General features: G+C 38.8%; 1 protein-coding gene across 3 annotated transcripts in view; it reads left to right on the plus strand.

Moving 5' to 3' along the window:
* Positions 1-20,753, plus strand: part of ADCY3 (adenylate cyclase 3) — a 110,026-nt gene that overhangs the window by 74,113 nt on the left and 15,160 nt on the right. For all 3 annotated transcript variants that reach the window (XM_031951449.1, XM_031951450.1, XM_031951451.1), the window contains 7 exons: positions 392-519; positions 10,656-10,814; positions 12,997-13,177; positions 16,651-16,779; positions 17,109-17,251; positions 17,834-17,995; positions 19,385-19,472. In XM_031951449.1, the coding sequence (XP_031807309.1) occupies positions 392-519; positions 10,656-10,814; positions 12,997-13,177; positions 16,651-16,779; positions 17,109-17,251; positions 17,834-17,995; positions 19,385-19,472 (990 nt within the window). The remainder of the gene's footprint in view (positions 1-391; positions 520-10,655; positions 10,815-12,996; positions 13,178-16,650; positions 16,780-17,108; positions 17,252-17,833; positions 17,996-19,384; positions 19,473-20,753) is intronic.

Raw genomic sequence — 20,753 nt, forward strand, 5'->3', positions numbered from 1 at the left:
TTTAGATTTTTGTTTTTGGATTAGGTGAAAGAGGAAATTCTTGTCTCAATTGCTACATAGACTTTATCACTGAATGGGAGTCACCTCAGTCAAACTGAGACCTGCTGAAGATCTTAACCTAAAAAGACCAAGGTCCCCCTTGCATCCAGGGCCATCTCCAGTCGTCCTGATCTATATCTGGCCACTGGACCCAGATGACTCAGGAGGAAAGTGACCTTTCACAGCCTTCCTTCACTTAAATCCAATTCATTTATATGTCATGGTATCACCTCCCTGATGTTTTCTCAGCACTTAGCACAGTGCCTGACACTTAATAGCTGCTTAATAAATTTTTATTGATTGATCAAAAGAAGGAGTGAAATGCCCAAGACTGGTTTTTTACCTATTTCAGAAATATCATCAGTTGCGTATCAAGATTCTGGGAGATTGTTATTACTGCATCTGTGGATTGCCTGACTACCGGGAGGATCATGCCGTCTGTTCCATCCTCATGGGGCTCGCCATGGTGGATGCCATTTCGTAAGTGTTTGGGGGGATGCCCCATCTTATCCACTTCCCAGAGTGGCTGCATGTCCTCATAAACCTGGGGCTTGATGTAGTCCCTAAATTGGAAGCATTGGGTCTTAGATAACAGATTGGTCCAGGCAGAAAATAAAATTTGTCAAGAAACAGACTTAGCACAAAGAACATTCATGATCCATAATCCTTTGGATGGACAGATGAGAAGGCACTGATTGGTTGATGCTCTCTAAGTGTGCTTGCAAATTGTTGAAAGCTTTAGTTCTCAAGTCTCTGAGGGACATTTCTCCTGATTGGATTCACAAGTTATTAATTTGGAATAAGAATCATCATCCTCCAGCCTTAAATTTTTATAATGCTCTTAACTTTTCAAAATAGTCTTACTTCTATTGTTATTGCTTAGCACAGTGCCTGGCACAAAGTAAATAAGCTAATAAATGCTTATTTTCTTCCTCCATTTCCTTCATGTTATCTCATTTTGTCCCTACAACAACCATGTGAAGCCCAAAGCTCAAAGCATTTTATTGTCATTTTAGATTCATTTATTTATTTTTAACATCCATGTAAAAACTTTTTTGGAGTTCCAAATTCTCTTTCTTCCATCCACTTCTCCCCAAGCACTGAGAAAGTAAGAAATGTGGTATGTGAAATCGTGCGATCATATTTCCATATTAGTCATGTTTCAAAAAAAGTAAAAAAATAAAAAAGTGAAAAAATCATGCTTCAGTCTACTTTCAGACTTCATCAATTCTTTCTCTGGATAGTATTTTTCATTATGAATCCTTTGGAATTATCTTGGATTATTGTATTGCTCAGACTGGCTAAATTATTCACAGTTGATCATCTTGCAGTATTGCTTTTACAATGTACAATGTTCTCCTGCTCCTACTTACTTCACTTTGCATCAGTTCATTTAAGTCTTCCATGATATTTCTGAAACTATCCTGCTTGTCATTTCTTATAGCTTTTCTAAAATCGAGTGTATTATGTTATTCCCTCTTTGAACCAGTTCCAATGGGAGTAAGATTCAAGCATTGCCTCTTCCATTTTCTTATCCATTGTAAAGTTCTTTCTTACAAACCTATTTTATTAAGGATAATTTTCTCTATTCTTCTCCTCTCTTCCCCTTTCTCCCAGTGCATCCCTCTGTCTCACAGCTTAATTTTTTTTGAGATCATCCCATCATAGTCAATTCATATCCATATCTTCTGTCTATATATATTCCTTCTAACTGCTGTAATGATGATAAGGTTTTTAGATATTACAAATATGATCTTCCCATTTAGCAAAGTGAAATTTAACCTTGACTCCCTTATAGTGTTTAAAAAAAAACTTTAATGTTTACCATTTTATATTTCTCTTGAGTCTTGTATTTAAATGTTAAATTTTCTATTCAGCTTTGGTCTTTTCATCAAGAATGCTTGGCAGTCCTCTGTTTTATTAAAATTTTACTTTTTCCTTTGAAGGATTATAGTTAGTTTTGCTGGAAAGTTTATTCTTAATTAACTCCTTTGCCTTCAAGAATATCGTATTTCAAGCCTCCATTTCTTTAACATGAAAACTGCTAAATCTTGTGTCATCATGACTGTGGCTCCCTGATCTTTGAATTCTTTCTTTCTGGCTGCTTGAATATTTTCTCCTTGACTTGGGAGCTCTGGAATTTGACTATAATATTCCTGAAAGTATTAATTTTGGAATCTCTTTTAGGAGGGATTAGTGGATTCTTTCAATTTCTATTTTATACTCTTGTTCTAGGATATCAGTTTAGCTTTCCTTGATAATTTTTAAAAAGTAATTTCTAGATGCTTTTTAAAAAAAAAAATCATGGCATTTACTTAGTTTAGTAGTTCTTAAATGATCTCTCCTTGATCTATTTTCTAGGTCATTTGTTTTTCTGATGAGTCATTTTATATTTTCTTCTATTTTCTTTTCTTTTGACTTTGTTTTATTGTTTCTTGATATTTCGTAGTTATTCCACATACCCAATTCTAATTTTTAAGGAATTATTTTTTCTAGTGAGATTCTGTAACTTTTTCCATTTGATCTATTTTACTTTTTAAAAAGTTCTTTTTTTCTTCAGTGAATTTTTGTAACTTCTCTTCCATTTGGCCAATTTTGCTTTTTAAGGTGTTATTTTCTTCAGTATTTGTTCTGCCTCTTTTACCAAGATGTTAACTCTTTTTATATTATTTTCTTGTATTATTTTCATTTCTTTTCCCACCTCTCTTATTTTTTGGAAAAAAAATTGGAGTTCTTCCAGCAAAATATATATATATATATATATATATAACACTAGTTCTTGCTTCTGCAGAGAAGCAGGAGACTCGGTCCAATATATATATGGATCTTTCTGGTCATCATCATAACTTTCAATGGTCAGATTCTTTTTTTTGTTATTTATTCAGTTTACAATCTGTTTCTTTATTTTTAACTTTATGTTCGAGTTGGATTCTGCTGCTGCTATGGAGGGGACACTGTCCCAAGCTTCAGCTTTCCGTTTTCAGAGCTAGTTCTGAGGAGTCTCTCAGTTTTCAGTTTCTCCAGGGTAGTGTGATCTAGGAAGAAATGTGGTCACTTCTCTTTTGTCTTATATAGCTTGTCTTTGTCCAGGAAAGTACTTTGATTCTCTGAAGTTCCAATTGCTGGTGTTCCTTTTGGCCCTGGAACAGGACCGAGTCTCCTGCTTCTCTGCAGAAGCAAGAACTAGTGTTCTTCTTTGCTCAGGAACCGTGATCCAGAGTTGCATATGGGAAATATAACAGAGTCTCTATAGCCAGTGACAGCAAAGGATTTCTTGTAATCTCTTTCTCATCAGTTGTTTGACTTCCTTACCACCTCTGGGCTGAGAGCTGCTGCTGTTGTTGCAGTTATCTCCAAGGGCTGTTGCTAGTGTTGTTATGGTGGGGGCTGAATTCTGAGCTGACCTTCCCACCTCAATGTCACAGACCTATCCTGCTAATCTCCTAAATCATCTTGGACTGAAAAAAAATGTCTTTTGTTGGCTCAGCCTCTCCAGAATTCAATTTGAAACATTATTTTAAAGTTGAATGATGAGGCTATTGGAAGAGCTCAACTGAGTTGCTGCTTGTACTATGCTACTTTGGTTCTACCCTGCCACACACACACAGGTTTTTTTAAATTAATTTTTTCAATGAACAATAATTGATTTTTCTCTCTTTTTTTTACCATCCCCCACTATAAAAAGTCAAACAAAACACTAGAAACACAGATGTGTAGTTAAGCAAAAGCCATTCCTATATTGACTATATCAAAAAAATACATTTCAGTCTGTACAGAGGGATGTATAGATATACACAAACATGCATATGGATGCAATGTGTAATGTACACATGTAATATGTAATGCATGCAATATGTAAATAATATAACATGTGATATATATAAATATACACATAACATAAATTATATCTAATATAATAAACACATAGTAGTAATAATAAATATAATCACATATAATATGCATTATAATAGTAAATATAATATGATCACACACATTAATATTAGATAGAAAATTAAATAGAAAAATCCTTGGATACAGGGATATTATATGTATTTCAACATATGTGCATACCTATATATAAAAGGGTCTATATATAAAGGTATATGTATCATATATAAGTATATAATATATACATATTTTTGTTGTCATTCAGTCATTTTTCAGTTGCATCTAACTCTTTGTGAGCCCATTTTGGGATTTCCTTGGCAGTAATACTGGAATGGTTCACCATTTTCTTCTTTAGCTCATTTTATGAAGAAACTGAAGCAAACAATTAAATGACTTGCTTAGAATCACCCAATTAATAAGGGTCTGGGGATGGATTTTAAACTTACAAAGATGAGAATTCCTGATTCCAGACCCAGCATACTCCATCCACTATGTCAGCTAGCTTTATATACACATATAGAGACACACACTCACACACATACATATAAATATATGTATGTATGTATGTATATGCCTGTATCTCATCATATATATGTAAATATGCATGTATTTTATAAATATACACACATATATACTTGACGTGTGTCTGTATGTAAGGAAAATTTTCTACATATATATGATATTATATAGTAAATATGTCTATAGATGTATGTGTGTGTGTGTGTATCAACATATCCTAGTCTAATCTAGCAGAATATCAGCTGAAGGCTGGTCTCATCTCTGTATCTCCAGCATCCATCACTGCACCTGGCGTGGAATAGGGCTTAATTAATGCTTCTTAATGATATCTGAATTGAATAGTTTCCATTCTTCATTCTGGAAGCACATCCCCTTGTTATAGATGAGACCGAGGGACCAGAGGAGAGAAGATTCCCAGCAGAGGATCATGCAATGGGAAAATTCACAGCCCTACAATGCTCTAGAAACCGGTGATTCTGGAATCATATTTTGTTAGCCATAAGATCCCCTGGATGATCCTGCAGAACAGAAGGGGCTGGTTTCTCTGTGGCTGTGTGGAAAGTCTTGGAGCTTCTTCACCTTGAGGGTTAAACTTCTCTGAGTAATATTTTCTTAAGAAGCACTTATGCTGCCACCAGGTGAGAGTAGGGAAGCTTGTGAGCAGAGATACACATCCGAAACATCCATCATCCTCCCCCTTCCCCTGCCCATTTTCACCATCTCCCTTCTTTTTTAGGTAGCATAGTGGATAGAGTACGCCAGTATTGGAGTCAGGAACAACTGAATTCAAATCCAGCCTCTGACACTTACTGGCTGTGTGACCCCGGGCAAATCACTCAACCCTGTTTGCCTCAGTTTCCTCGTCTGTCTAATGAGCTGGAGAAGGAAATGGCAAACCCTCCAGTATCTCTGTCAAGAGAATTCCAAATGGGATAACAGAGTCTGATACAATTGGACAACAGGTTCTAAAAGGTCAACTTGAATAAATGAGAAAAGCAGCAACAGAAAGCAAGTGAATTCAACTTCTTTAGGAGACAAAGATTTTGGAGAAGTTGTATGCATAACATCTGGTAGATGTGGATTCTTTCAGACCAGTCTTCCATATATTTCCATTTCCTTGTATCACCACTATTAATAAATCAATGAGCATTTATTAAATCTTTACAGTATGTTAAAGTGAGAATACAAGGACTACAGTAGAACACTACCTGCCTTCAAGAAGCTTACAGGAAATTCTAACAGGAAAGACAACATAAATATATATATTTACATAAATATATGTAATATACAAGGTGAATATAGGCTGTTTTAGGAAGGAGTCAGGAGTATGGTGGAGCCAACTTCAATAGCCTGGGAAAAGCCAGTTGTTAAATTTTCATTAGAAATCAGAAAAAGTTACAAATCAGATCTTGATTTATTGTTTTGGTGATTGTCTCAAGAGGTGATGGAGAAAATTTTAATAATGCATATTAAACTTATAAGTATATGACATATTTTTGAGAGATGATTGTTAAATATGCCTAAATGTGGCATTTGCAATTTTGTACCCATTGCTGATAGAAAGCATATCCCTAGAAGGAAATGTACTAGTAGCTATGGGTATAAGAAAAAGTTTTAGTGCTTGAATTGTCTTGAAAGCAGAGAAGTGAGGAAATATTGTCTTTGAGGCATAGGGACACTGTCAGGGCAAAGGCAATAGGAGATGGAATGTCATATGTGGAACAGTGAGTAAACCATAGAAAGTCAATGAGATTAATGAAGGCATTAAGAGGGATAGTTGAATGAACTAGGTATATTTAGCTTATGAATTAGAAGATTTAGGGAAGAGGGCCATTATGTCTATTTTCTAGTGTCTGAAGAATTGTCATATGAACAAGGGATATGATTTCTGATTGGCTCTAGAGGGCAACATTATCAGCAATGGGTACAAAATTGCAAATGTCACATTTAGGCTTGATATAAGAGAAAGCTTTCTTAATATAAGAGCTACCCTAAGATAGAGTAAATGGTTTCAGCAGTTAGTGAATTCTCCTTGAATAGATAATTTTCAACATTCACTCTTGTAAAACCTTGTATTCCAGATTTTTTCTGTCCTTTCCCCCCATGCCCTCTCCTAGACAGCAAGTAATCCAACATGTTAAACATGTGCAATTCTTCTATACATATTTTGACAATTATCTTGCTGCACAAGAACAATCAGATCAAAAAGGAAAAAAATGAGAAAAAATGCAGGCAAACAACAACAAAAAGAGTGAAAATACTATCTTGTGATCCACACTCAGTCCCCACAGTCCTCTCTCTGTGTGCAGATGTCTCTCTTCATCACAAGACCATTGGAACCGGCCTGAGGCATTTCATTGTTGAAAAGAGCCACATCCATTAGAATTGATCATTGTATAATATTGATGTTGCCATGCACAATGATCTCCTGGTTCTGCTCATTTCATTCAGATCAGTTCATGTACAGCTCTCCAGAACTCTCTAAAATTATCCTGTTGGTCATTTCTTACAGAACAATAACATTCCATAACATTCATATACCATAACTTATTCAGCCATTCCCCAACTGATGGGCATCCTCTCAGTTTCTAGTTTTTTGCTACTACCAAAAGGGTTGCCACAGACATTTTTGCACATGTGGTGGACATAATCTTTTAAGCAAAGTTTCAATGATCACTTGTTAGATATGTTAGAATTCTTGCAGTATTGGGTCAATCTAGATGGCAAATAATGTCTCTTCCAACTCTAGAGTTCTGTAGAATCCCCAAAAGTCCCTCAATGGCCAGTTCCAATGATTTTGTGATGAAGAGAGCCATCTAAACCCAGAGATAGGACTGTGGGAACTGAGGGTGGATCACAACAGAGCATTTTCACTTTTTTTGTTGTTGTTTACTTGCATTTTATTTTCTTTGTCATTTTTCCCTTTTTGATCTGATTTTTCTTGTGCAGAAAAATTATTATATAAATGTTTACATATATTGGATTTAACATATATTTTAACATGTTTAAACTATTTTGGATTTCTTGCCATCTAAGGGAGGAGGTGGGGAGAAAGAGGGGAAAATTTGGGACTCAAAGTTTTGTAAGGGTCAAAGTTGAAAAATTATCTATGCAAATGTTTTGAAAATAAAAAGCTTTAGTTTAAAAAAAAAGAGTTCCTCAGTGTTTGCAAGATGAAATTAAAGCTAGATTTTTGTATGTAGTTTATGGACGCTGTCTCAGTATTTCTTTTAATTCTATTAAAAGTTCCCAGAACTAATAGGTGATATCCACTTTCAATGTGGGTTCCTAGTCAGAAATGATATTTCCTTCATCTAGTCTCGTATATCACTTTGTTCTTATCTCATGGTCTCCTGAGAGTTACAAGCACTTGCTCAAAGCTCCCTAAGTATGTGTCAGAAACCAGAGACTGGAGTTCCTGCAGTAGCTCTTGGCAGACAGAGCCTATGCTCATGCATGCCCGTATGACTTGAGAGGAGAATTCCTTTGAGTTGATAAGAGATAGCAGTGAAGGCAGCGAGAGAGCTCCTTCGGAAGCACACAGTAGAAGCAGGCGTGTAATTTCTTAGTCAGTATGGTTGTTGTCCTACAACATTCCCCCTGGCATGCCCTTTGAATGTAAATCTTATTTTTCTTTTCTCTAATTTGTCTTTCAAATACCAAAAAAAGTTTCCAAAAAATCAGTCAAAAAAAGATCGGAAAGCAATCTTTTGCTCTCTTTTAAATGTCATTGAAAAAAGATGAGAAAATAGAGGGGTTTTGCAGGGGTAGGGGGAGAGTCCAATCCAAGGAATATATGTAACCAGCAATATATGATTCAGGCTTCCTTAAAAACACTGAACCCACTCTTCTATGTACTTCTTGGGACAAAAAATATTACTATGAACTTCACAAACCATAAACATGAGCATTTTCATAAGGAAATTACATAGGAAACTGTCAACTTCTCTTGTGTACCATTTTTAAGATGTAGATTAAATTTAGCATCATAGTAACAAAATTGCCCTCCTTGCCTTCGTCCATTACTGAATTTCTCTCTGCTCTTTTCTGGGTATTTTTAAATGTTTCATCAAAGCTTTTTTTCCTTCTCTTCCTCCCTCCCTCCCTCCCTTTCTTCCTTCCATTTCTTTTCTTTTTTTGTATCATTCTTATTACCTACTGATGATTCATCTATCAGACAAAAGCTCTCCCTTGCAACCCACAAATATAGTCAAGCAAAACAAATCAGTACCTGAGTTTACATAAGTTACATCTGTAAATGTCATTCTTTCTCTCTAGTCTATTACCCCTCTGCTCAGAGGTAAGGTGATGTTTTATCACCCAGGCTACCACAATCATCTTTGGGTGATTGTGCATTAATTAAGGTTCTGACGTGTTCAAAATTGTTTTTCTTTATGTTACCATGATCATCATGTGAACTGTCCTCTGAGTTCTGATCACTTCATTCTGTATCAGTTCTTACAAGTCTTCATATGTTTTTCTCTATTTGTTCTTTTTAAAATTTCTTATGGTACAATAATAGTTTAGTGTGTGTGTGTGTGTGTGTGTGTGTGTACACACACACATATATGCCATGTTCAGTCCTTTCTCGGCTGTTGGACTTAATTTTATTTCTAGTTTTTTTTATAGTAACAAAAAGAGCTGCTGTATATGTGTGCATATAGATCCTTTCATTCTTCCTCTATGTACTGTGAGCTCCATGAGGAAACAGAGTGATTTGGGTGATTTCAAGTTCCTCCCTCCACCAAGACTGCATTTATGTTCCTATCCCAGCCAAGTCCCTCAACAATTGCAAGCCATTTTCACCTAAGAATTTCCTGTGGTGAGGCATCTGGGTCAATCTGATGGGTTTATACCTTAAACCTTTCTTTAAGATGCTTGGCTGCTTTAACTTGCATTTCTCCTTTATCAGAAAGGATGTCTTACATCTAATTAATGTCTCAATTTTGGATTTATTTTTTGTTTATATTTTGCCTATGCAGATATAGCTAGGAAGCTTGTAGTTGTGAGTAGTTTTCTACTAAAGTGTTGATTGATTAAATTGTAAATATGGGTATGGAATCAGATGAGAAAAACTTCACAGTGGAGAGCAGAATGCTAGATGAGAAGTAGAGAGTCAATGATAATAATATAATATAATAAATAGCTATCATTACATAATGCTGTAAGGTAGGAAAAATCCTTTACATTATGTTCTCTTATTTAATCCTCACAATCACTCTGTGAAATAGGAGCTGTTATTATTCCCATTTTGCAGGTGAAAATACTGAGGCTGATTTTGCAGGTGAAAATACTGAGAATAATACAGTGGATAAGTGCCCAAGGACAGTTTTGAACTCCTCTTTTCCTAATTCCTAGTCCAGCATTCTATGTGCTATTCTACTTGGCTAAACCAGCCCCACCTCATCCATTCCTTTCACAGTCTGGCCTCAACCTACTTGTTGAAGTGGACTCTACATTACTTTTCCTTGTATACTTTCCATTCTTACCAAACCAGCCTGTTTCCCCAAAGCCAGCATTTATATCGTGTATCTGTGCCTTCATACAGGCTGCCCACCATACCTAGAATACATTCCTCCCTAACTTCTGTCATTTAGAATCCCTAGCTCCCATCAAGGCTCAGCTTACGTGTTACCTCCTACAGGAAGCCTTTCTTGATTTCCCCTAGTCATTAGAGTTATTCTGGTTGCCATATAAGTTTTGTTGCTATTGTTCACTTGTTTAAATCATAGCCAACTCTTCCTGAGTCCATTTGAGATGATCTTGGCAAAGAATCATATATATAAATATATGTTATATTTATTTAGATTTATAATATTTAGATTATTTATACACATATATGATACACTTATATGTAATGTATAAGCATATCGTGTATATATATATATTTATAAATATAACCAATATACATATATATATATATATATTTATGTGTATATGGCCACATATACCCATACATAGTTCTTATATATTTATACACACACAGAGTACTTATCTATCTATACATGCATATAGTACTTTACTTGTTTCTATCTTGTATCCTCCTGATAATATAAACTCCTTGAAAGCAGGGGCTGTTCTTCATTTGGTTTTGTACACCTAGAGTCTAACACAGTGTTCTGCACTTTGTAGGTGCTTAATAAGTGCTCACCAGGTTGGATCTGATGCTAAAATGACTGCTCTTGACCCTGTTTTCCCCTCCCTGGCAGGTATGTGCGGGAGAAGACAAAGACGGGGGTGGACATGCGTGTCGGCGTCCACACGGGTACCGTGCTGGGGGGAGTGCTGGGCCAGAAGCGATGGCAGTATGATGTGTGGTCCACAGACGTCACTGTTGCCAATAAGATGGAAGCCGGCGGCATCCCCGGGTGAGTGGTCAGGGTCAGGGAAGGGGGCTGGAAAGGCTGACCCTTTCCCAGGAAGGAAGCTCTGCTGCCAGCCCACTTCTGTGTCTGCAGGGCAGTGGTTCCCCTCTGCCCCCGCTTCCCTCCTCTTGGGGTTTTTCTTTATAAATGAATATAATATCATGGAACAGCAGAGCTGGACCGGACCTGAGAGATCATTTAATGCAACCTCTGCCTCTATTAAGGAGATGCAGAGAAATTCCCCTGCCAGGGAAGTGACTTGCTCAGTTGGTGACAGGGGGAAACTTTGAGATCATCCATAGTTTAGAAAGGAGGAAACTTAGTGGAAGGACCTGCCTAAAGTCATACAGATAGTAAGTGGCTGAGGTGGGTCTTGTCCCTCAATCTTTTGGCTCCAAATCCGATTGTATCTCACTTTTTCTATTGTATCTCACTGCCTCATAGGTTGACCCTTGAATATCCCTTGAGAGAAATAGTTGTATTTTAATATGGGATCAGGAATTCATACTGGATATGATTATTAAGTTTTCAATGTGAGCATTTACTCCCCAGAAACGGACAAATCAGGGGTTGATTTGTTTTGTTGATTGTCTTGACTTATAAGAATGTCTTGACTTTTCCATTACTAAAAAAGTAATGGGAAAAAAAAGTTTTATAATGTAAATTAAAAGTGGCCTGAGTACATGTTGTTTTTGTTTTTGTTTTTGTTTTTTTGAGAATTGATTGTTGAACATTTACCAGACCACAGTTCTATGCAATTGCTAAAAGGCTTTTAAGAGCCAAAAGAATGAATCTCAAGCAGAAACATTTTAGGGCCTGATCATTTAGAAAATGAATATACTCTCTCTAAATTAGATTATATTTCTAAGTTCCAGATTTGGTGAGGAATTTCAGGATTTACCTGTCAAATCAAGTCATTTATCAATATTTTAGTCTAAAACTTTTACACAAGGCTTTGTGCACATTAACCTGCTTCAGATTCATCCTAAGTATGAAAAGTATGAAAGGTAGGTAATGCAAATATTATCATCACCATTTTACAAACAGGAAAACTGAGGCTCAGTGAGGATATATAACTTCCCCACAGTCTCACAGCTAATTAGAGGCAGAGCTGAATCTAGAACTCAGGCCTCCTGCCTCCAAGTCTGGCCCTCTTCCCAACACTCCATCCTGCTTTTTAGAGAACTGAGAAAAATATAACAGATCTAGCTCTAGAATTGGAAGGAACTCTAGAGGTTCTCCAGTCTATCTGGTTCTCTTTACATATGAGAAAACTGAATCTCAGGAAGTTAAGTGACTCCCAGGGGTACATAAGTAATATCAGAGGTGACATTTCAACCCAAATCCTTTGACTCCAGAGCCAATATGGGAGAAATAAGTCACATTGGCCTGTTTTATTTTAGGGTGCACACCTTAGAGGAATAGCTAGATCCTTGGGAGGATGGCAGAAGCTTCATTCATTCATTTATTCATTCATTTATTTTGCAGTTTATATATGTTTTTTGTTTTCTTCTTTTCAATTATATGTAAGAAAATTGTTTTAAAGATTCATTTTAAAAAATGGAGTTCCAAATTCCCTTTCCTTTGTTGCCATCTCCACCTTGAGAAGAGAAGCAATTTAATTAGATTATACATGTGAAGCATATTATATTATATTTCCATATAAGCCATATTGTAAAAGAAACAGAGAGAGAGAGAGAGTGAGAGATCAAGAAAACTTAAAAAATATATGCTTGGATCTTCTCCTCCATCAGTTCTTTTTCTGGATATGGAGGGCATTTCCCATCATGAATCCCTTGGAGTTGTCTTGGATCACTGATTACTAAGAAAAGCTAAGTTAATAATTGATCATCACATAATCCTGCTGTCAACGTATACAGTACTCTTCTGGTTTTGTTCACTTCAGCATCAATTCCTGTAAGTCTTTCTAGGTTTTTGAAACTATCCCCCTCATCATTTCTTATAGCACAATAGTATTCCATCACAATCACATACCACAATATGATCATTCCTTCCTCAACTGACGGATATCCTCTTGATTCTCAATTTTTGCCACCACAAAAAAAGCTGCTGTTCATATTTTTTTCACACATGGGTCTTTTTCCTTTTGCTACCAGAAATTTTAGAATTTGGCACTAGAGTCACTGTAGAAACTACAGTACTGACTCATTCCCCATCCCTTTAGACGTGTGCACATCTCACAGAGCACCATGGACTGCTTGAAGGGTGAGTTTGAAGTGGAGCCAGGTGATGGAGGCAGCCGCTGTGACTACCTAGACGAAAAAGGCATTGTCACCTACCTCATTTGTTCCCCTAAACCTGTGTCTCCAGATCAGCAGCAAACCCCTAATGGTATCAATGGCACAGTGAGTACCCCGCTTTTCTTACTTCACCCCTGAGCCTACCTGGTCACTAATAGCTCCTCCAACAGAGGGAAAGAAGATGGACACAACCTAAAGATTCCAACCCAGGAGATGAAACTGTTCCTTGTGGTCACTTCTTACCACCTGGGAGTGGTGCCTTATGGGAGTCATGAGTAGGCAACCCTGTCTTTGAAATTCAAATGTTTCCGAAAATTTGAATGTAAATCATGTACAGGGAGACTTGTTAATTAAAGAAAAGCCACAATTTTTCTGTCAAATAGAATGTCCTTTTGTAAATTATACACTTCTTATATCAGGTTACTTAAAATGAAACAAATATGTAAGATGGGACTTTTACAGAAAGAGAAGGGATAGAACTTGAAAAATCAGAAAAAATGAGATGCTGGTTTGGGAAAGCAGACCATGAATTTGAAGAAACGTTAGGTCATCCATTCTATTCTTTGCTAGAATTATGACATCCCCGCTTCCAGTAAGAACTTGGGGTTTTAAATTCAGGATTCAGTTAGTTGAGTATGATTTGTAAATGAAAGAAATAACAATATATATTTCCATAAAAGCAGAGACATATTTCAATTTAGCATTTTTATCTTGAACATGCTAATTCTCCTGGTATGCAGGGGAGTTTGAATATTATTCCCAACCAAAGTCATACAGAGAGAAAAACAGACAGAGAGACAAAAAAGAGACCTGCAGAGACAGACAGAGAGACAGATATAGAGAAAGAGAGACAGAGAGACAGATTCAGAGAAAGAGATAGAGACAGAGACAGTGAGAAAAAGGAGAGAGAGAGAGAGATTCAAAGATTTAGACAGAGAGAGACAAAGAGATAGAGATAGAGACAGAGAGATAAAGAGACACAGTTGGGACTGGAACTGGAGGAGAGCTGGCTTTTAAAAACAAAGACAGTTGGAGACTAAGATATGGGTAGCCACAAGGCAACTTATAGTTTAACTCAATTACCAGAAAATCACAGAATGTTAAGGTTGGACCCCTACCTGAAAAAAAATCCTCCAACTAGGGATCACCTAGTCTTCCCGTGAAGAATGCTCATGAGAGGAGCCAACCATCTTCCAGAGCAGCCCCTTTCCATTCTAGGTTACCGCTAATTGTCAGGGAGTTTTCGCCATATATTGAATTAGGTAGGACAGCTGCTGTTGTGACTGAGATGTTTATTGTGGATGAGTGCTTAACCTAGAGTTTGGAAAGACTGGCTTCAAATCCCATCTCAGAGGCTTATTAACCCTGTGACCTTGTCGCTTCATCTTTCCGGGTCTTAGGTTCTTTATCTTTAAAATAAGGGGATTGAACTCAATGCTTGTGAGTTTCTATCCAGTTCTAAATCTGTGAACACTAGGGTCTTTGGAGAATTGAAAATGAGGATCACTCAGAGGGCAATGGACAGGCGTAGGGTGGGTATGAGCAGGCTCCAGTACGCCGCCAACAAGGAATTAGGAAGAGCTGTCACCAAAGAAATACCTGAGCAGAAAAGAAGGTGGCTGATCATGTGTTAGAGCCAGACCCAACTGACAGAGAACTTACTTGCAATGGGCAGGCAAGGATGGGTTGTAGTCTGCCCTGTTAGAGAGAAAATTCATATTGATGAGATAACAGACCCACTGGGAAACACAGATGAGCAATCAAGCTTTGAAAGGATTGATTTGCTCAAGATCACAGCACAAAGGCATCTGATTGTTTTGGGTTACTGCATCCAAGATTACAATGGATTGAAAGTACCATATGATTGATATAGATGATAAGTTGTTCTTTAGATCAGGAGGAAAACTACATTTCTGATTGGGGATGATAGAGAAGATTCATGAAGAAGCTGCCCATAAATCATGGTTTTGAGGTAGGACTTGGGGAAGACCTTTCCTATGGAGGGGAGACCCATGGAGAACTTAAAGAGGAGTTCTTTGTAAGATATGATCAGAGGATGTTCAGGGTAATTTAAGTTTAGAGAAATGTATAGAGGTAAGACTGGAAATCATTCCATCAATAAGCATTTATTAAGTGCCTGCTATGTGCCAGGCACTGTTCTAGGCACTAAGGATACAAACACAAAGAATGACAAGGCCCATTTTTCGTTAGATATAAGCAGATAGAAATCCAGGCTATCAGCAAGCTTACTTAAAAAAAGCCTCCAGATTATTAATAATTATATAAATGCAAATGAAAACAATTCCACCTCAAACCTCTCAAATATATTTAAAAAACAAAAAGAGGAAAATGATAAATTTTGGAGCGGCTAGAGGAAAACAGGCAGATTAATGCACTAATAATTCATCTGTGAATTGGTCCAACCACTCTGCCAATCAATTTGGAATTTTGTCCCCAACTAAACTGAATATACCTTTTCACTGAGAGATATCATTTCTAAGTTTATATCCCAAAGGAATCAAAGAAAGAAGAACATATATGTACAAAAATACTAACAGTAGATTTTTTTTTTAGTAGCAAAGAAGTGGAAATTGAGAGGGTGCCTCCCAATTGGAGAATGGCTTAACAAGTTATAGTATAAAAACATGAGAAAATACTGTTGTTCTCTAAGAGGCATTGACGGGAATAATTATAGGAAAACCTGGGAAGCCTTGTGTGATGCAAAGAGAAGTGGGCAGAATCAGGGGAACAATTTAGACCACAAGAACAACAGTTTTGAAAGGTTTAAGAACTAATACTATAATTTCAGAGGATCAGTAATGAAGCGTACTACCAACTGTTTGATAGAGAGGTGACAGACTCAGATTGCAGAATAAGACATACATTTACAGACACAATGTGGGAATCTGTTTGACTAGACTGTGTCTATTTTTGGTTTTTCTCTTTTTTTGGTTTGGGGAAGGAGAGGGAGAGGGCTGTAGGTGAGAACAAATCCCAAAATTTGAATTGGTTTTTTAAAAAGAAATTTCTTAGATCATTTGGTAGAAGAGAGCTCCAAAGGAAGGCTGGCTCCCTCTCATTCACATTCTGTAAGGTTTATTCTGTAAGATGTAGATGAGGGTGCCTATACAGCTAAGAAAATTTGGACAAAATACCAGGGAACTCAAAACACTAGTGTGGATGGATCCCTCATAAATCCTGGGTGCAGTAACCCAAAACAAGAATGCTTTGGGTGGATACAGGACCTGGGAAAAACCAAAGTCCTGGTAGCCATTTCCAGGATTCTAGACAGTTATTGTGAGATAATCTACTTCCCATTATTCCCACCCAAGTCAAGGAAGTGAATAAAGTTGGGCTAACAATTATAATTCAGTTCCATAGCACTTTAAAGCGTTCTCCTCAATGCCCCCCACGATGGGTTAGGACAGGTGCTGCAGTTCAGAGAAGTTATGTGACTTGCTCACTAAGTGCCACAGCTGGGACGCACGCACCATGATTCCTGGCCCGGTGCCCTGCCCTAGGACCCCCCCCCAAAACCTCTGCCTGTGGCCCTGACTGATGCTCTCTCTCATTTCCAGGCCACGAAGGTGGGGCTCTCGCAGCCCAGCTCCCCCATCCTGATCAACACTAAGGAGCCCAAGGAGCCCAATGGGAACGTCACCGCCTCCTCCCCGAGTCCGGAGGAAACGGAGGACCTGGACACGCAGGTGGGCGGCGCAATCTATGTCTCCCTGTCCCTGGAAACACAGCCACCCTTAAAACAAAGGATAAAAAGGAAGGAAAATAGTTTTGCTGAACTAATACATTTTTTAAAAACCTGACACTATACACAGTGTTCTTTCCTAAAGACCTTCCACATTTGCAAAAAACTGGAGGAGGCAACACTGAGGGGAAAACTTTCTCTGCGTATGAAAATGGATGCCTGATTCTGCATCCACAGTCCATAACCATTGTTGATTGATGGGTGGAAGGCCACACCCTCGGGGCCCTCAGGTTTCCATTTTCATATATTCTGTCCCTTTCCGCTGGGCTGCAGGTGGTCAATCCCTCATTCCCCAACCCTCGCCGGCGTTTGCGCCTTCACGATTTGGCGGAGAGAGTTGTGGATGCCTCTGAGGATGAACACGAGCTCAATCAGCTGCTCAACGAGGCTCTGCTGGAGAGGGAGTCAGCTCAGGTGTAAGTGACGGGTCCCTCTCATTCCCCACACCTGTCCCCCCTTCCCTGGCTGGCTAGGGAGGGAGCGGGAAGAGTTACGAGCCCTTGGAGAACCTTCCACTGTGTTTCTGGTTAGCTTTGAGAGCGTAGAACTGACTGTATCCCTCATTCATTTACTCATGCAACAGGCGTTTATTAAGCTCCTCCCAAGTACCAGGCACTGCACTGGGAATGCAAACACAAAAGTGATCAAGCCTTTACCTCAAATAAATCACACTCTATTGGGGTAAAACAGCACATGCGTAGCTATGGAAATGTGAAAGATAAACCAAAGAAATGAATAAATGGAGATGGGAGTTGGGCAGGTGGAAATCAAGAAAGGCCTCCTGTAGCAAGTGGTACCTGAGCTGAGTCAAGAATCAAAGATGGAGAGGGGGAGGAGGAGGAGGAGGAGGGAAAGAGAAGGAGGAGGAGAAGAAAGGGAAGAGGTGGAAGAGGAGGAGGAGGAGGGAAAGCAGGGAAGAAGAAGAGGAGGAGGAGGAGGAGGAAGAGGAGGAGAAGGCTTTCAAAGATAATTCACTGGGCCTCATTTCCCTCCCACAGGGTAAAGAAAAGAAACACCTTCCTTCTCTCCATGAGGTTTATGGACCCTGAGATGGAGACGCGCTACTCGGTGGAGAAGGAGAAGCAGAGTGGGGCTGCCTTCAGTTGCTCCTGTGTTGTGCTCCTTTGCACGTCCTTGGTGGTGATTCTTATTGATCCCTGGTGAGAGGCCCGGCTAGGATAGATGACTGAAGGGAGATGTGGCTTTTGTTTGAGCCTAAATAAGGGAAAGCAGCAGCTAGATGCTTTGTAGGTAGAGCATTTGTGAAGAGATGTTTGAAGACAGCCTGCTAACTGTGTGACACTGGGCAAGTCACCATGCTTTGCAGCCTTAGTTTCCCCATCTGTAAAATGAGGATAATAACAGCGCTTACCTCACAGGGTCGGTGCGAGGACTGAATAAGAGAACGTGTGCAAAATGTTTTGCCAACCTTACAGCACTATGCTAATGCCGTTATCCTCATTAAATGAGAATGGGAGTAAATTCCAGTTTTGCCCTTCTCACACTGCAACATTGAGTGAGGTCCAACAGCAAGGTAGAGGTAGGGACTCAGAACATTGGAGAACAGACCTCGACTCTCCCCCAGAGTTTAGTGAACCTGAATAGTGTGTCAGGGAGGAATAGGGCTTCTGCTCCATAATCCTTCCCCTGCCTTCCTCGCCACCATTACACTCAGTCAGGATGGGGCTGAATAGGGGAGGCTGAGTAAAAAGAGATTCAAGGTAATTAATGGGACTCCAAAATTGTCCGATCTGCAAGGAAAACTCACTGAGGCAGAGCTCCAGGACAACAGCCCTTTATTATTGAGTCTGTGAGCCCCTTCTAATGAAGTGAACCTCAGATCTTGCTCACAATCCTAGATCTCCCTGGTCCCCAGGACCTTGTTTTTATAGAGTTTAGTACCTTGACACTGGAGAGACAAAGCAAAATACCAAATCCCAATGCCTGACAGAGCTTGTTTTGAGGGCCCGAAATAATACATCAGCCCCAAAATGGCACATCAGCAAAGGTATCACAGGTTGGCAAAGCACAGGATCTCTCCACTGACTAATTGGTCATAGGATGGATGTGCTCCTCTCCTCGGGAGACAAGAAAGGATGGTAGGAACAGTACAGAGATACCCCAAACAAACTGGGAGACTTTCCATACTCATGCTAGGCTGACATGGAATTTGAGCAAAACAACATTCTTGTGATCATGCAAGTAAGCTTCATAACTGGTAAGCAACCAGTGAACGTTGAATTAGGTTTTGAGGTCTACTATGAGAACCTGTCTTATCTAGTTATTCCTATATGATTTTTGCAAAATATCAAACTGATTAATATTGATTGGAATGGAATAGAGGTCTGAATGAATCATATTTCACACTAGGAAAGACCCAGAGGAGTCTGGGACAAGATGGTAGTGGTTTAGGAGCTTCATAACCCAAACATGGTTGGTTTCTGCCTTTGCTATCAAAGCCTAAAGTATCGTTTCCTTTCTTTGAGCACTTGTCCCGACCCTGGATTCGAGACTCTGTGAGCTTTCTTACCTTATTTTCTCTCCTTCAGGCTAATGACAAATTACATGACCTTTGTGGTTGGAGAGGTTCTGTTGCTGATTCTGACAATCAGCTCGATGGCTGCCATCTTCCCCCGGGTAAGGAGCCACGTGGTTTGCTTAGATTAGAGAGATGCTGGGGGGCAAAGTTGGGTGAAGCAGACTGTGGGAGAAATTGGGGACCATGTGGTCATTGAACTTTGTCGAGACAAAAGCGGGCATGGAGATAGGGTTCAGAGCTGAAAGAAACTTTGGAGATCATCTTGTCCATTTGCCTCCTTTTCCCAGTGCAGAAATTGTCACCCAGAGTTTTCAGGTTAAGTAATTAAAGGGTCAGTAGGTTGTTAAAGCTGAAAAGAGTATTAAGACTGTCGGGGTGTTGGCATCTTGGGCCAAGTCTTTCTAAAACTTCTTTGTGATTTCTACAACTTCTTTCACAACATATTTCAATTATATTGAGCCATGAGAGACTATGTGGTATAGTTGATAGAAATATTCAGTCATTTTCAGGTGTGTCTGACTCTTTGTGGCCCCATTTGGGTTTTCTTGGCACTGGAGTGTTTTGCCATTTTATCTGGCTTATTTTACAGATGAGGAAATTAAATTACTTTCTGGGATAATGCAGCTAGTCAGCATCTGAGGCCAGATTTGAACCCAGGAAGCCAGGCTCAGCACTCTATTCACCTAACTGCCCTACAGATTAAGAAGAGAATAAATCCCTTATGACCACTGGGCAGACAGTGATTACTCTTGCCCCCAGAAGGTGATTGCAGGGTGCTATATTGGCTAATCTGGGAGGCTTCTTGAGGAATTAATGTGAGAATAAAAAACACATTTGAAGAATTTGAAACTCAACACTTGTGATAGTTGCAAGGACTTTTTTTCTCTTCTGTTCTCCATGAATCCTAACCAAAGGAAGGTTGAGCCATTCAGTGATTGTTTATACTGAGTGTAGACAGACAGCTGTCTTTGTTAAATAACCTCCACCTTTGTGGGATCAGAGACTTAGCTAGCTGTGATCTCAGAGTCTATGTAGTTTAGGACTTTCCTTTCCCAAATGAGGTACCTGAGGCCCAAAGGGTTAAATAATTTCCCTGAGATTGTAAAATAAGTGGCAGACCCAAAATTCAGGTCCTCAGACACCAAATCCAGCATCCTCATTCAGGTATCCAATAGCACATCCCAGCCATCGATATTGGCTGGTTGAGGTCAATGTAATACACCACAAATCATGCTGTCCCCCATTTCTAGGCTCATTTTTGTTGCTCCTTAGTGGTAACATAAGTAAGGCATTTCTTGGCAGCTTATCAGTCACTCCGTTAGGTTAATAATGGTTGTTTCTGAACTGACTTAGTGGCTTGGAAATACAAGGCCAAAGCC

The sequence above is a fragment of the Sarcophilus harrisii genome, chromosome 2 (genome assembly GCF_902635505.1).
Source record: "Sarcophilus harrisii chromosome 2, mSarHar1.11, whole genome shotgun sequence".
NCBI classification, from domain to species: Eukaryota; Metazoa; Chordata; class Mammalia; order Dasyuromorphia; family Dasyuridae; genus Sarcophilus; species Sarcophilus harrisii.